Source organism: Alligator mississippiensis, chromosome 2, assembly GCF_030867095.1.
Source record: "Alligator mississippiensis isolate rAllMis1 chromosome 2, rAllMis1, whole genome shotgun sequence".
NCBI classification, from domain to species: Eukaryota; Metazoa; Chordata; order Crocodylia; family Alligatoridae; genus Alligator; species Alligator mississippiensis.
This window is the reverse complement of record NC_081825.1, coordinates 104,621,734-104,639,295: the sequence shown is the minus strand read 5'-3', so window position 1 is coordinate 104,639,295 and position 17,562 is coordinate 104,621,734. Positions and strand designations below refer to the sequence as shown.

The 17,562-nt window shown below is 45.2% G+C and overlaps 1 protein-coding gene across 4 annotated transcripts in view; it reads right to left on the bottom strand.

Annotated features, from left to right (window-relative positions):
* The window catches only part of CLGN (calmegin), a 74,957-nt gene that overhangs the window by 36,586 nt on the left and 20,809 nt on the right, over positions 1-17,562 (bottom strand). For all 4 annotated transcript variants that reach the window (XM_019489785.2, XM_059722044.1, XM_019489782.2 and 1 more), the window contains exons 5-6: positions 5,244-5,385; positions 3,892-3,973 (exon numbers count right to left, since the gene is read on the bottom strand). In XM_019489785.2, coding sequence (XP_019345330.1) covers positions 3,892-3,973; positions 5,244-5,385 — 224 coding nt within the window. The remainder of the gene's footprint in view (positions 1-3,891; positions 3,974-5,243; positions 5,386-17,562) is intronic.

The window sequence follows — 17,562 nt, the reverse complement described above, 5'->3', positions numbered from 1 at the left end:
GCAGAGGGCAGCCTGCATCTGCCCTCGCCCGGCACACATCTGGGGGGCACATGCCCTCCAAACCACCACCCAGAGTGCACACAGTGGCAGAGAGTAGAGGTGCACCAATACATTGGTCTAATAGTGGATTGGTACTGATATAAAGAAAACTGGTTGTTTTGGATATCAGCCCGATGGGGCCAATAATTTGGCCGATAAATGCCTGTGCTGCATGCAGCTGCAGTGAGGCACTCAGGGAGTGAGGAGCAGAGCCAGCATCATGGAGAGCTGCCTCCAAGTGGCAAGTCTGGTGTGGTAGAAGGGCCGGGACAGAGGCAGACGCTGCCCAGGTGTGGCAGGAGAATCCACAGCTCATGGGGAGGAATGCAGCTGCTGCTGCTGCTTGCACCCTAGAAGGGCACCGGGGGGGGGGGGGGAAGGAGTGCGTGCCCCCTGGATCTGCACTGGGCGGGCTGCAGCCAGGGCTGTGCGGGGTTCTTCTCGACAGATGCTGGGCTTGGAGTGGGCACCGGCGGCACTGGGAGGATGCTGCATCCACCTCAAATTTCACCACTGCTCCACTCTCAGTGCTGCCACTGCCAGCCCTGGCTCTTCCTGGCACATGGGTGGAGGTGGGGAGTTCAGCCGGTTGACTGGCGACAGCAGCAGTGCTGGGAGTGGAGTAGCAGTGAAATTTAGGGTAGATGCAGCATCCTTTCAGCACTCACTCTGAGCCCAGCCCCCACTGAGAAGAGCCCTGTGCAGCCCTGGCTGCAGCCCGCCCCATTCCGTATAGATCTGGGGGGCACATGTGCCCAACTTCCCCCCACCCCGTGCCTTCCTGGGGTGCAAGCAGCAGTGGGAACCGCCTCCCCTCCGCCCATGAGCTGCAGCTCTGGCCTCCCCCAACCCAGCCTGCCCCTGCCCCTGCCTCACCATGGGGGGGGGGGGGGGTTATCTGCCTCCCCACGCCCCTCCCCTCCCCTCCCCACACCCCTTCCATCACACTGGACTTACCAGCTAGAGGCAGCTGTATTGGAAATTGGATCGGTATTGGCTGATATACCTCCTTAAATATCAGCTTTTGGTATCGGCCCCAAAAATCTCTATTGGTGCAGAGAGCCAGCTCCCCTACCTCCCACCCAGATGAGCTGCCTGCAGCTCCCTCCCGCTTCCCGCTGGGGCCCCAAGGCTGCACATTCCTGACCTGGTTGCAGACCCCAAGCCCAAGGCCCCATGCACCCCCTTGGCTGAGCAGCACCCCTAGCTCCAGCTCCCTCCCTATGGGAGCCTCAATCCTGCCCTCCTCCCCCACAAATTTACCTGCAGAGAGCTGCAGAAGCTGCTCTCATGCTGCCTGGCTGCCATGTGCATGTGTGCACATGCACATACACATGGCACCCCTTGCCTGATCACCCTCCTCGCACTCCCACAAGCCCCTTGCAGGCTGGAACTCTGCCAACCTGCAAGGGGAAACCTGCTGTTTCCTACAGGGTTTTTTCTCCTTTAAAGAGAAAAAAATGTGGATTTTCTCCTTCAAAATGATAAAAGCCAGGTTTCTCCATGGAGAATGGAAAAGCTGGACCTCTGCATATCACTATACATTGCAAGGATCTGAGCAAACAAAACATCTCTCATCTTCTAAGAAACCTGCACCCAGCCTCAAAGATGACCAGTTCCCCCCCTGCTTGCCTATACTGGGCTTAAAAAAAAAAAATCATTTGTCCACACAAAATGCTCATCATTCTTCTTGCAAAAGATGTGCAGGGATTTACACATCCCAATATACCAATTCTTGGCAAACTGGCATCAAAAAAGATTTCTATATAGTGCCATCCCATCTTCAATCAGCACACACTACCATCATCCTACAATGGCTCAGTGTGTAATTATTGGGGCATTAGCAAATACACAGCAGAAGTGGGCTATGTGACAGCTCCTTTAATCTTGCAGGTTCCCCATACGCCCTCCCCCATTCCTCCCCCCCACATTGCTGATTGGCTAAGAGGCCCTGGTAGACCTGCTGCTTGCTGCTGACCAGCTGCAAGGCAAAAACGGCGCCATATTTAAAACCATGGTTTTCATGTCCCTGACAATTAGAAGTGAGCGGCAGGGTCCCTCTGCCAATTGGCAGAGGGTGGTGCACAGGGGAACCTGCAAGATTCAAGGAACCTCTGAGCAGCCCACTTCCACTATTAATTCACTAGGGCCCTAGTAATTATACCTGCTGCCAGTAGCTTTCAGGTGAAGGCATCACTTCATGAGCCAGGGCAGTAACTGGTAGGCTAGATTCCCTCACAGCAGTAAGTACAGCTATTCCTGGTGATAAGCATGAAGGGGAGATGGTCCTTTCTTGTCCAAAAAGTTAAGTATCAGTTCTATTCTGGCTTCAGGTACTTTGGCAACACATCCCACACTGATGTTCATGAACTTGCCTTTATGGGTTTGACCAACATTTTCCACAAGTAATACCGTCTCAGCAGCTAACAGTTAAGAACTCATTGTACCAGATAAGATCAGCCCCATGCCATATGATCCCCATAGGGGAATATTCTGTTAAAACCATTTTTTCCCCCCAGGTAAAACAACTATATCTACCAGCTCCAAGTAAATCACCTCACAAACCTCCATCACCACAGTAATGACAAGTGAATTCTTAAGACCCTACTGATTAACTACTGAACCATCAGTCTGGGTTAGCCAGTTACCTGGGATAGCCAGTTAACAGTGGCAATATACTTCTGACTGAAACTGTTTCCTCCATTTGAGAGCCGTGGCATTGCAGAGTCAAGGTAACAGCTCTATGGGGGCAGCCCTCTTCACACAGACCTTGACCCAAATCTGGTCATCCCAAATCTGCTCAGCAATGTTACCACTAATCTACACTAACTTGTCTTGAATCAGCCATGGAAGTCCACATACATGCAATTCACACCAACTAAATCAGTGGTTCTTCACCTTTCTAGATACAGGGCACCCCTGCTTAAAACTTTTGTGAACTAAGCGGCACCTCACATAGAAAATTAACTTAGGATAATGCTTACCCAGTTGCAGAAGGGCAACATATTAGTCCCAAGCCAAAAGGTCCATGATTTATCATTTAGTTTATTGGACTGGGCCCCAACAGAGTCAACAGCATTTCAAACCAAAATCTCCTTCCAAGCTGTATCCCTCACAGACTGCCTCTTTCTGTTCTCTCCTCTGTTTTTTAAGCTCCCAGTGGGGCACTCCCTCATTACCAGAATGCCTCACAGCTGCAGGTTCTTAATAGAGCTGGCTGGTTAAGGGGACAGACCTTCCTGTTACACTCAAACTCAAGACTCTCTTTTTTTTTAAAGTATATACTATAGAATCATAAGTTAAGGTTTTAATGCAGAAATTACTGATTGATGCTCTATGGCCCATGTTACTGCAGGACATCAGACAAGATCATCAATTATCTTTTACTGAAACTTAATCGCAGCTATTTTCAGTTCTAGCACAAAATGAAGGGATTTAATTAGGTGTCTTACTGTGTGCACCAGACTTCTATAGTTCTTTCACTTTTTATTATAGGTTAACAGTTAAAAAAAAATTATAAGTGAAATTGTTTCTGGTAAAATCTGTTGATAGCACTGCATTTGATTTAGGAAGCCACCCAATTCTGGAGATGTTATATTTTTTTATTATATATACATATACATATATATATACATACACACACACACACGCATACACACACACACACACATATATATATGGAATATTAGATAAGCTCAGCTCATATTAGAAAAACATAGGAATTGTGTGAGTCAGTCTTCCGATACATTTAATTAATTTCTGAGCATCATGCCATTAATGGTACTCTGTAAAACATAATGATCACATATCTCCAAAATGAACAACAATACAATGTAATGTGAAACATCATACCAGATCCAAGTCGTCACTGCTGGACAGAAGTTTAATGTATGCACCACCACAATCTATGCCTTCTTGAAAATTCACTTCATATCTGAATTGAAGAGAATAAGTAGGCATGTTGTTGAGATCTTAAAATTCACTCCTGATTTGCAGTTTTAAAAGCAATCCATTCTTAAGATCGTGTATTATCATTAGTATTCTTATATTCATCAGTACTCCCAAATATTTTTGTAGAATTGGCTAAAACATTTTAATATAATTGCAACAAAAGGCAATTAACATTTTAAATGAATTTAAAACACCACCGTGCTAGTAAAATCTAATAAAAAAGTTTCAGAATAAGATTCACTCCTCTTTCATTTTGATAGAGTTGCATAGAGAAGCTTGTCATGTTTGTGCTTAATCTGTAACAACATCTACATTTAGCTACAGCAGCCATTTCCCTTAGCTGCTTCTAAACTACCTACAGCAGTGGTTTTCAACCTGTGGTTCATGGACTCCTGGGGTTCTGCAGACTATGTAAGGGATCCACAAAAGATGACTATGATCAAAAGCATGTGAATACCCACACTTACTATTCAAAGGGACCCATACCTCCCTTTGAAATTTCCAAAGGATTCCACAAATGAAAAAAGGTTGAAAACCACTGACCTATGGGAATTTTCAAGCACTGTAACTATGTTAGTACAGTGCTCTGCTGACGCCAGTTTACCCTGCTAAGAATCCCAGAGTACAGCACAAACACAGCTGTACTGTTGGCACCTGACCTACCTTGGGTCTCTATGTGGCACTGCATTACATCATGTAGAAATATCCTACAAGTCCATCAACTCTCTTTTAAAAATTCTAAACCTGCATTTTCTATTTATAGCCACCTGAAATTATCTCAAAAGCCTGCTATTTTCAACAGTTTTATATAAGATTTATGGATTCTTAAATATTTTCCCTGTTACTCAAAACTTATTCTCCTCAATCTTAACATAACAGGATATAAAATAGAACAACTTTATTTGGTTCCAAAGACATTAAAAATTAAAAATATTACTTTTAAATGTCTTACTTGGATATTTAACTCCATCATATATTTCCCATTTTTCTATAGTTAAGGCAAACAATGGTGCAATGGAAGTCAGATTTCATAGATTTCATAGACATTAGGGCTGGAAGGGACCTTGAGAGATCATCAAGTCCAGCCCCCTGCCCAAAAGGCAGGAAGTCAGCAGGGGTCATAGGATCCCAGCAAGATAGACATCCAAATGTCTTTTGAAGGCTCTTGAATCTTGGAACAAAAATATTAAGTTACTTTTAAAGATATGTCAGTGTTAAAAAATTATTAAATACAAGTCTAAAAAGTTACTTACTGAAGAATCAAAGGCTTATCAGCAAAAATAAATGGCTTTGTTAGCATAGCTGATATGGCATGATGCTTTGCTGTTGATTTTAATACTAATCCTTGGTCTCCAGGCACTGTGTTTTCTTTTAGCCCTTCTACTTCCCATCTTCCTAAAACAAAAACATGCATGTAAGTTTTGCAAAACAGCAAGATGAAGTAAAGGAATTAGTGCCATCTTGAAAATAAATTAAGAAAACTAGGAAATATTACCTGCGTACGGTCAGAAAAGGTTCATGCGACAATAACTTGTGGCTGTATTCAGCCTTACCTTATAGTTATTGCTACTGCAACTTAACTGCTACTGTGATAAAAAAACTGCCAGGAACAAATTTTGATGGTCAGTGCTTAAGTTAGAGAACAATCGTAAAGACAATCATTCAATTTGTAACTGATGACATTAACATGGATACAAAAAACCTAAAAAAAAGAAGCCAACCACAAAATCATATAGCAAGTTCTACTAGAATCTGACCATTCCAGCTTACGTTTAAAAGTAGACATGGGAAAAGTAAAGTAAATATTGCATAGATGTTTTCAGTTCACATTTTTCTAACAGATCACTGAAAAAAAAATCACTTGTTTACACTATTTACTGCTATTTTTCTAGCAACCCATTACCAAACCACTGTACTCATAGCTATTGCTACTGAGCTGCATATCCATTTTTAGTAAAAATGTATTTTTAAACAGCTGACACAAAAAACTAATATAGCTATAAGAAAGGCTAACAGGAAAACAACAACCTAGTTATACCTGGAAAACATAAGTTCTTGATTAATAAGAAAGACTGAACAAAACCAAGGCAGGATAAATGCTATCAATTTCTAAAATGATTAGCCATAAGGGTGGACAGTGAAGGAAAACTTTATATACATCTTAATATAGAAGCTTTTTTAGTCCAATAACTCTAAAGGTACGCCATGAAATTGGAGCATAATTTGTAAAAGCATGCATATTCACTAACTTCTGATGACCTGCAATACTGCATACATGCAAGGAAGAATACAATTCAGATTTCTAAATTTTTGTCACAATACTCAAGATTATATTAATGACTTACATCTTTAAATATGAAATATAATCTCTGAATTACTACTCACATTTATCAAACTCTATTATCAAGCAAATCATTTCAACTTCATAAGCAGCAATAAGGTACTTAAATTCTCACTTACAGGTAATAGTTCAGGCCTGTGCAGACCTAGAGAATGCAGTCTCTTTTTGCATTGTGAAACCTTTCAAAAAGGTTTACTTCTGTACTATGATTTTACAGATTTTTTTAAAAATATACTACATCCCTTCTTGCTTCTCTGATTCAATGCCCCTAGATTCATAGATTATAAGGCTGGAAGGGACCTTGGAAGATCATCGGGTCCAGCCTCCTGCATCAAGCAGGAAAGACAACTTGGAGTCAGGTGACCCCAGCAAGGTGCCTGTCCAGTCTCCTCTTGAAGATTTCCAGGGTAGGCGACTGCGCCACCTCTGGAGGGAGCTTATTCCACAGTCTGGACACCCTGACTGTGAAGAAGTTTTTCCTAATGTTGAGTCTAAATTGATCTTCCAGGGGTTTGTGGCCATTACTCCTGGTTTTCCTCTCAGGTGCCCTGGTGAACAATTGTTCAGAGAGCCCTTGATGTACTTCCCTAGTGTAGCGGTAAGCTGCTAACAGGTCCCCTTCTCAGCCTTCTTTGCCTCAGATCCTTCCTCATATGGCTTGCCTTTTAAGACTCTTATCATATGGGTGGCTCTTCTCTGGACTCTCTCAAGCTTGTCTATGTCCTGGTTAAAGTGTGGTGCCCAGAACTGGACGCAGTACTCCATCTGCGGTCTCACTAGTGCTGATCAGAGAGGAAGAATCACTTTTCTGGATTTGCTGGAGATGCATCGATTGATGCATGCCAGAGTATTATTTGCGCTACTGCCTATAGCATCACACTGCTCCCTCATATTCATACTGTGGTCCATTATTACCTCCAGGTCTCTTTCATTCATGGTGCTAGTCAGTTTGGTGCTGCCAAGCCTTTGTGTGTGTTGGGGGTTGCTTGTCCTGAGGTGGAGCAAAATCCTTAAGCTTCTACATCCCTGCAGAATGTTTTTAGCTCCAGCTATCCTGGCTTTTTCCTCAGACCTAAAGAATATTTCTTTGAATCCTGTTGAAACCTACATACACTAAATTGACAGAAGTTTGTCTCCATTGTCACCATTCGTAAGGACAGCAACAACAAGGTACTGTGCAACCTAGCTACCTTTCAAAAAGTGCAGCTTACTATCACACTAGGCATTTTAAAAGAAGAAAAGTTACAAAGTAAATAACCTTACCTTCTCTAGATAGGTACAAGATTCTCGTTCCTGGAAAATAAGCAGCTCAAGGACTATCCTAACAGGAAGACAGTTGATACAACACATCATGGCTCTGAATGAAAGCCAGTATCAGTATGAACAGGGAAGTGTGTCAAAGGCTTTCTGGAGGTGGTGTAATCATGTGGTACAGCAGAACTAGCAATTTTGAGAAGGGGGCATAAAATTCCTCAAATCCCAATTGTGCCATTATTTTAACATCTGCTAGGGCCACAGATGCAGCACCCTTCAAATTTTAACAAGAACACCCTCCCTACAATTCCAAAGGCTCAAAAGGTGATTTTGATATAAATGTTTTTTTTTAACAATGTAGAAAATTATAATAATTATTAAATATTTTAGTGCAAGTAAAACTTATTTTCCAGAGAAATGGAACCTGGTCCCCTTCACTCACTTCAAATAATACCTAAGGATGTGCAAATTTCGGCAGCCGTTTCATTTTGGAGACGTTTTGGCCAGTTTCAGCACCTGAAACACCCAATCCAAAATGAAATGCTCCAAAACATCTCCAAAATTAAATTAAACCATCTAAAACGTTTCAGAATATTTTGGAGGCACCCCCCAGGAATAGTCCGGCACAGCACAGCAGCCCTCTTTTTAAAGTGCCCGGTGGCTGGGGGCAGAGCATGGGGCCAGACAGGGCAGCCATAGGGGCTTCTCCCACGGCTCCTCCTGCTTGGGGAGAGGCAAGCACAACTGGAGAAGCTGCAGGAGAAGCCCTCATGGCTGCCCTGCTTGTCCCCAGTCTCCTGGCCCTTAAAAAAGCCCCATACTCACTGGCTGCAGAAATGGCAATCAGGGCCTCTGAGAGCTCGTGGCAGAGTCCCCTCACACAGCACAAGACAGTGGGGGCAGCAGGGATCATCTTCCCCCCCAGCCTGGCACCCGCACGGCAGCTGTCCCATTACGCAGGTGCAGCACAGATCGGCAGGTGGCTGCGCGCTGTCTGGGAGCTGGGGCCACTGGGGCTGAGCAGTGCCGGGCTCCAGCTGAATGCTGGAGCCACCCCAGCTCCCAGACAGTGCATGGCACCCGTGCCATGGGGCAGCTGCCACATGGGTGACAAATGGGGGGGTGGGGATCCTTAGTGCCCCATGCTGTGTGTGGGGACTCTTCCATAAGCCCTCAGAGGCTCCGACTGCCACTGCTGGAGTCGGTCAGTGCACAGCTTTTTGTTTTTTAAATGCCAGGAGGATGGGGCCGGGCAGGAGATGGGGCCAGGCAGGGCAGCCATGGGGACTTCTCCCACGGCTCCCTACACTAGGCCAGAGGTAGGCACAGCAGGAGGAGCTGCAGGAGAACCTGCAGCCACTCAGCTGTGCCTGCCTCTCCCCAGCCACTCCAAATCTCTGAAACAGATTCAGCCAAATCGAAATGGCACAGTAATCTGAAACACCAAAACGAATCACTATCCTCTGAAATGGCAGAATCTGAAACGGAAACGAAACAGCCATTTCGCACAGCCCTAGCATCTACATATGCAATTTAATTCAAAGCAATTAACTGTGGCACATATTGTGCTACAGTTCATTGCTCCTGGATGCTACATTTACAAGTGTGCCTGGGATCACAGCACGTTGAGCAGAGTTGGAGCAGCCCTGGCTAGCAGGGGATCCAGGGGGTCAGCCTACCAGCCTAGGGCTCATCTGAGCTGGCTCAACATGCTGTGGAGGAGCTGGCTGCACCACAAGGGTGCTCTAGTGTGGGGCTAGCCAGCAGGCAGCCCCTGCAATGAAGCACCCTAGGTGCCCCAGCCAGCCATGTCAGCTTCTATACAAGTGTTGCTGTGCACTAAAAAACTCCGCTGCAGGATAGTATTTGTATTTACAAGTACTAACCTGTGGCTGAGTTTATTAGTTTATTGTGACCTAATAGGGTCACACATGTAGATGCTGGGACATTCACTGAGGAGCTAATTAGGCACTCTCTTTCTTCCCTTTCTTAAAGATGGGCACTATATTTGCCCTTTCCAATCATCCAGAACTTCTTCCAATCACCACGAGTTTTCATAGATGATAGCCAGTGGCTCTGCAATCACAGGGGCCAACTCCCTCAGCACTCTTGGGTGCATCCCATCCGGCTTCATGGATTTATAAATGTCCAGCTTTTCTAAACAGTCCCTAACCTGTTCTTTTGCCACTGTTACTGATGCAAAGGTACTGCTACTAACCAAGTAAGATACTTGCTTCAACCTGAAGGGAACGAGGAAGGGCAGGAAGGACAGATACAAGTACTTAGGAAATAGCTTGACAAGGTTCTGTGGGTAAATCTGATATATTTTATTAGACAATCTATACCAGAGGAAATAGCTTAGCTTTTTCAAGTATTTTCAAATGCACAAGGTTTGAGTCTTTATTTCAGTATTACTTATACTTTTAACCTCTTGCAAGCTTCTTAACAACTGCACTTGTACCTACCTCTGCAACTTCTTAAGAGAGTTTATACAAGGATCAGATAAAACTTAAGTATCCATTCTATGATATTTTATCAACGGAAGCCTGCAAGTTACCTTCCCCACCATCTCCATTTTCATGCAGGTTTCTTTCATTGGACATAAAAGCAAGCAATCCCTATTCTCCTTTTGTTGTAGGAAAAACTCAATTTGTTCTCTCTACTCTGTAATGAATTAAAATTATTGCCACTAATCATACCTCTGTTAACCACAGTAAAAAGTGCAGATGCACTACAGAGTCACGTTCAGGCTGATATTTCCCAAAGCAAGACTTTATCAGGCAATGTGCAGGACTGAAAAAGAAAAAAAATCCAGAGGAGCCTTTCCATTACTACCTATACCTATTATAATACTTGAAGTAAAAAATATGCTGCACAAAAGGAGCCATAAAACCCTACACAGATAAATAAATGCATCACATAGTTCCTGATATATTCCTAAGGTTCATTCTTGTGGCTTTTTGGGAGCATCAACTAACAAATCAGGAGATATTTGTCAATATTAAAAAAGTTGCTAAGGGCATGTATCTTTATTTATTAAAACCAGAGTGAATTGATACAATAAAATTTAATTGCAACAACAGCTAAGCAATCTTTTTGATGTACTGGAAATTGAGAAAGCATCACATTACCATGCAGATTATACCAACTACTATGTCATCAGTATATATGTGACAGCTGAAATTATGTCTGTGTGATAAAGGTGCTTGCTGAAGGCTCTATGAAGATTAGATAGACCAAGTGTTTTTCTGTATTTGTTTAGATATTAAGCTATATGTTGTTGCTAAAAGCCTAATTAAAGTTTAAGATGTAGTGAGGCCTTGTATAAAGTAAGGCCTAGTAAATTTAGCAAAGCCTTGAAGTAGTAAGGCCCTGTGGCATAGTTAAAATTATCTTATCAAAGGAATGCAAGGCTTGTACTGCTATTGGTCAGTCGAAGGACACTTGAAGTAAAAGGAATCCGAGTGGTTGTATGTTATCAGAACCATTCAGAAGTTATAAATTAGCTGGAATTATCTGGAAACCATTCAGAAGGAAGATACAGCTCTGTGAAAAGGATTAGTTAGCTGTTGCCTGGATCAGTGGGCCCGTGGACATCGAGAAGCCCAAGAACTGCATTCCAGGGTCCTTCCCGGTACACCTCTTGGATAGCGCTGATCGGGGACGCCTGACTTCGCTGAACTTTGTAGAAAGAGAAGCTGGCTGTGTATCAGGCATTAGAGGGGACTGCCAATAAGTTGCCGACGTGAATTGCTTTCATCTGTCATTGTTTGTCTTGTTACTACGCGTAGTTGTGTTTTTGTTAAGTCAATAAACCTTTCTTGCCTTTCTAACCCCGACCATACTCTCAATCCCGAACCCTCTGCAGGCAGCTGGGACAAATTGGTGTCACGAACAGGATTGAGAGGCTCTGGTCTGGAGAGAAAGGTCGGAATGAAGGGAGCTGCATGGGCCCCATTAGTGGCTTTGCTTAAGGAAGTGACAGGGATAGAGAATCCCGGGTGGGATAAAGATAGGTGGAGAACTGCCTGGAGTGACCTGGGAACTGTACCCGATCATTGGGCTAGGTTTGCTACTGCTGCCCGGGGTAAGCCCGAGAAGGGGTGCCTGTCGTGGCTGCTGGCCACATGCCTGTGGTTAGGGGCCAAAGACAATACCCAGCTCTGGGAAGAGGTCACCCGGCTGAGTAAGGAGTTAAAAGATGTGAGAAATTCCAACAGCGTGGTGTGCAAGGATGTGCGAGCTACGCAGAGCTGCTTGGAAACATTAAAACGGAAGAAAGGAAAGATTATGATCCTGCACATGGCTGCTCCCCTCCAGAAGAAAATGCAGTTAGCACAGGCTGTGAAGCCATCCTCCCACAAGTGTCTGTATAGAGACAAACCAAAAGTTAAGCTCTGGGAAGATCAAAAGGAAGAGATTGATGGAGAGGAGGAGATTTATGACGAGCCTGGTGCTGAAACACCCCAGTATGTTCCTACCCAGAGGGAGGAACCTAGCCAGGCCTTCCCCGTGCCGAGGGAGAAACTCAGCCAAGTTTTTTCCCATGGTGATAACTCTTTCAAGGCCACAAGGAGAGAATTTCCGAACAGAGCTGCATTCCTTTACCTGTGCAGAGATTAAAAATATTCAAAAGCAGCAAAAATCCAAGCCAGGAGAGCCAGTAATAAATTGGCTAGTTCAAACGTATAGTGAAGGGGCATTTGCAATTTCAATGAATAGAGCCGAGGCTGCAAAAATAGTTCTGTGTCCTGAGCTCCAGTTAAGTCAGTTTGCAGGAAGTGATGAAAATGTTACTTTGTTTTCTGCTGCACTCCAAGCCACTGCAGCTTCCAGTAATATGGAAGAAGAGCTTAACCCTGCCTCTCAGGCATGGGACACTTTAGAGGAGGCTGTCCGCTGCTTGCATCTCTTATCACTAACTGAAATTATTCGTGCAGTGGTTTGGACTCACACGCCAGATGCAGAAGTCGTGACAGCACCGTTGTGGAGGAAGTTTTGCCAACAAGCACCAATAAAGTGCACCTTGGCCTTCTTCGCCTCGGAGCCAGAGGCAGTGAATCACCCAGTAAGAGATGCGATCCGGCGGTTAGTGCAGCTTTTACCCATTTTGCATTAGCCAGATAAACTGCCAAGTACATGGCAGTGGCCTCAGTGAAAGATAAACCCCCAGACCCCCTTGAATTGTTGAGAAAAGTCGGGAAAGGCCAGCCCAAGACTCTGCAAGCAAAAATGTGGAAAGACTTGTTAGCTGCCTGTTTCAATGAAGTGCAAATCAATAGACTGCCCATCAATGTCTTGCAAGGGCTGAGGGCTAAACACTGTACCAAAAGGGCAAGACCAAAAGCAGAGCCTTTTGTGCCACCAACAGTGTCACCGGAGAGGATCTCTGCCCTGAGAGCAAAACTGTCAACATTTTCCCAGGCACGTGCAGGGCCGCCAGCCTTTGCCCCGCTTGAACACATGGCCTAGGGAGTCCAGCCAGCCCAACCCCCAAAGAAAGGAGCCATAATGGGGGTAGTAGCAGGCCGAGGACCGATATCTAAAGTTAATATTGGCCCCTTAATTCGGATACCTGTACAAATTCAATTAAGTAAAAGTGAAAAGTCAATTGATATGCTATTAAACATGAGTGCCCAGATTTGCATTTTAGATTCCGCAGATTAGAAAGGAGAGAAAAGAACCCCTTAACAAGTAATTAGAGTCGGAGGCATCAGATGACAAGGACATCTAGTCCGAGCAACCTTCGTGTTACCTAATGGCTCTAAGGTAACAGCAGCCGCAGTAATACTTAAAGGGGGACCAAGCTTACTGGGACTTAATGTACTAAGAAAACAGCAGTTTGTCCATAAACAAAAAATTGGCAGTTTGAGTGTGCAGTGCCTCACCAAGAACCAGAAGAAACAGCTATAACAACTGTAATTCGATGTAGCTTAATCCCACTAACCCTGCCTCCCATGAAAGGAGTACACAGACCCCAGTATCAAACTCCCCCCCGAGGCCACCCAACCTAGTCAGTGTATTATAAGCCAGCAGTTAAAAGACGAGACTATTATCTGAACCCACTCTCCGTATAACAATCCAGTGTGGCCAGTGCGCAAGCCGAATAGAGGGTAGCGGTTGACTATTGACTTTCGAGCTCTGAATGCTAATACTGACCCCTTGACGGCTGCCATCCCATCACTACCAGCCTAGACAGAAAGCATCCAGAGTTATAAGCCTGCATGGACAGAATCCATTAATATCAAAAACATGTTGCAACGGTATGTGTTTGTAGCAGTAAAAGTTATCACAAGGATAACATTTGCCCGTACCTTAGCGAGAGATACCGCCCAAGATACTTGTGCAGCACTAGAAACTTTGCTAGCTGTGTGTCCACCACCTATAGAACTACAAAGTGATAATAGCCCTCACTTCCGCAATCATCTTGTGTATGACTAGACCGTGAAACATAGCATGTTATGGACATATCACAGCCCATACCATCCTCAGTCTAACGGATTGGTAAAGCGAGCCAATGGCATCCTCAAATGCAATTTGCGGTTGGCCGCTGGCCCAGCTTTTAAAGACTGGAACTTGCACCTAGATCGAACTATCAATTGGGCCAATAACCAACCCTGTCCAGGAGGTAGCCCCATGCAACAGGCCTTTGGATTGGGTGGTCCCCGCGAGCCGGCAGTAGAGCAACCTAGGAGTGGTGACCCAGGAAAGCTCCAGGCAGGAGATTGAATGGTAGTGAAGCATCCTCAAGGAAATAAATGGGAAGGGACACTATTAGCAAAAGATATGCATAATACATAGTGAGTATTTAAGTCAGATTTATCTAACGGGAGTGTCACAGAGCACTCAGGTGCCCTGTGCCTGAAGAGGGGAAAACTGCTAGGGAAGGAGCCCTAGCAGTGACTAAGGAGCACAGCTGTGGGTTGCCAGGGCAACCAGGGAAGGTCAGCTGACCAGAGGGGGCAGGGCCTGGCCCTTATAAAGCCCAGGAGCTGAGGCCAGAGGCAGTTCGCTGCCAGCAGCCAGAGAGGCAGGAGCTCCCTAAGGCAGGAGGTGAGAAGCCTGACCGCAGCGACAGCTTATGGCAGCTCTCAGAGGCTTGAGCAATGTTGTTTTAGCCAGGCGGCTTCAATTTATGTTACAGCCCAGGGGCTTGTGTTTTGTTGTTGTTTAACCCGGTGGTTTGGGTGAGGCTATAAGGGGTTGGAGGAGGCCTCAGGGGGAACCCACAGCAGAGTGTGAGGACCCCAGCACCCAGCAGGGTGCAGCATACGGGGTGTATAGACCCCAGCCCTAGAGAGGGGCACTTTTGAGATGCCCTAGCGTGGATGTGGCAAGCCCTAGAGAGGGGCACTTTTGAGAAGCCCTAGCGTGGGCGTGGCAAGCCCCAGAGAGGGGAGCACCTTATTGAGAAGCCCAGTGCAGGCATAGCGAGCCCCAGAGAGGGGGCGTTACTGAGAGGCCCTAGCGTGGGCGTGGCGAGCCCCAGAGAGGGGGCAGCACTTACAAAGGCCCGAGGAGAGGGCGGCAGTGCAGAGAAGGCCCCAGAGAAGGGGGCAGCACTTAAGAAGGCCCCGAGAGAGGGCGACGGCACAGAGAAGGCCCAAAGAGGGGCCTAATTGGGAAAAAGGCCAATACATAACAGCTATTCCATCTGCGAGGCTTGGGCTGCGGTATTGGGGAGGACAGGAGCCGCAGATAGCACCCTTTGGCAATGGGGCAGTACAATGGCAGCCTCACACTATTTAACATCAACTAATTAATTAACAACAAGGCATGGCAGGAGAGAAGGCGGGTGGTTGCCTCAGGAACAGGTGCACAGGTCACAGTTTAGCTCAGCCCAGAACGGTTACCTGTTACAGGGAGCCAAGTTCTTTGTTGTCTTGTGGACAGATCCAATCTGTAGGAACAAGTGCAGACATAACCACTTCTAATTGAGCCTGCCACTGAAGACGAGTCCTGCTCTGTCACCAGTCTAAATTGACTGGCACCATTAAGTAGCAGACTGTTATGAATGTACTCTTTTTATTAACGCCTTATTGTGTTTCCTAAGTAGGGTGTGTCTACTATCCTTCTTATTACCCAGATATTAATGAACTTGCTCCTGAAGAGCTCAAGGAGTGGCCAGGCCCTGAAGAGCATCCCCCAGAAACGAGTTCAGATGGCCTTCACGTGGTCCAGCTGCAGTATCCATACTAGAAGAAACCCGCCACCCCAGAGCAAGTGAAGTCCTGGTCTCTGAGTAGAAGAAACAGGATAGTTGACTAGCAAGGTGGTAACTGTCAGTGCACCTGTGGAACCAGTTATCTTGAGTTCATTCCCTACCTGAAGGCTGGAAAGGCTAACTGTGGGAGGGGAAGTGATTGTTGTAGCTCTGCTCATGTGAGTGTTTGTTGTTACATACTTCCTGAGGGGAACCCCATTGAGCTCAACGTCCCTGAGTTTGTGTCCCCAATAGTGCATTCTGCATCTGTTCAGCCTCTCGAGCCACTGTGTTTATGAGAGACTCTGCCCTCTTCCATTCCTATGGCTGACAACACTCTCCAACGATGGTGTGAGGCCCAACAGGTAGGAGAGCGCATTACAGGTTGGAACAAAGTTATTACATAGTTTGTGAATCATATCTACACAGAGGCGTGGCACAATAGTACCAACTTTAATACAACTAAAAGGAGACTGTATCTGCAAGTCTCCAACATTTATCCTCATCCTTTTATACCAGTAAGGTTTTTAAAGCAAATTAGTGCTATGATTCTGCCAGGACAATGCCGTTTCATTAACCCGATACAGTACTGTCCCCATGAGCGACAGTGGGAGCTCTTTCGCTCTCTAGGAGGTGAAGCACGGTTACAAGCTCCCAAAGAAAGAAAGATAAATGTGATCTGTGAGAAAACAGGGTGTTCACTACTATCTCTGGCCGTTCCCCCCTGGGAGGCCCCGGCACCGCCCGTGTATAACTCCACACCCTGGTGGAGGTAACAAGTTAAAATCCCAACCCTCCTAAATGCTTTGTTGTTCACTGCCCGAGTATTGTTCAAACCAGAGCAATGGTATGTCCAAGCTACTTTTCCAAACTGTTCAGCAGGAGCCTGGGTAGCTGAAGAGTTGCTTAGATAGAAATAGCCAGTCATTTTCCATTCCATAAGTGCACTTAAGTCCTGCAGACGAAGAGATACTCCAAGTTATCTTTGAGACTGACTTAACTCAGCTATGAATATATAGAACTTGGATAAATCCCAAAAAAACACTGAAGGAGTAGCCAATCTCCAACAGGCGGTAGGGCTGCTCACTAGGGGAGGCATGCTCGAAAGAAAAACGTTAGAGCACACTGACGAATTGCTAATTGACATAGGATTAGAGACAGCTCATCTTGCCCAGGTCATGACGGACACTGCTTTTAAATCAGACAAAAATCAAACTTGAAGTAGTGCTTGTGCGCAAGTTGAGTTATCATTGAATATGCATTTTTCCTAAAAAATAAACAACGTTAAAAATAGAAAATGGCCCCCTGGGCTTAGAGAATCATGAGATGCCTGCAACATTTAAAGAGAGATACCCCTATCAAAGTACCTGAATTACCACTTGAGAAGGCTGTAATTAAAAAAAAAAAAGTTCATTCCTGGTGCAGGGGGTAAAAGATAGAAACTAGACCACTGCTTATTTGCTAAACATGGGGCTAGGAGGAGGATGCCTTTGAGACTAGAATCTGCATCGCCCCATATAGGAAATAGTTACCCCCGATGGCCCTCGGTATGTAGCACAGTCCCCCTTAGTTCAAATTAGTAGCACCTTAATTAGATTAGGAACCCTATGGAGAGGCTAGCCTCTCAGCCCATCCAACATGACCTGCATATATGAGTTACCTAATGTGTCATATTTAACAATAGGGCAATATGTTTGTTGGGAAAGACCAGGTCATTTGCTGCATGAAAATGGTACCACCTAGATTTTGTGCAATTCATGTTGCTTAGGAGCTA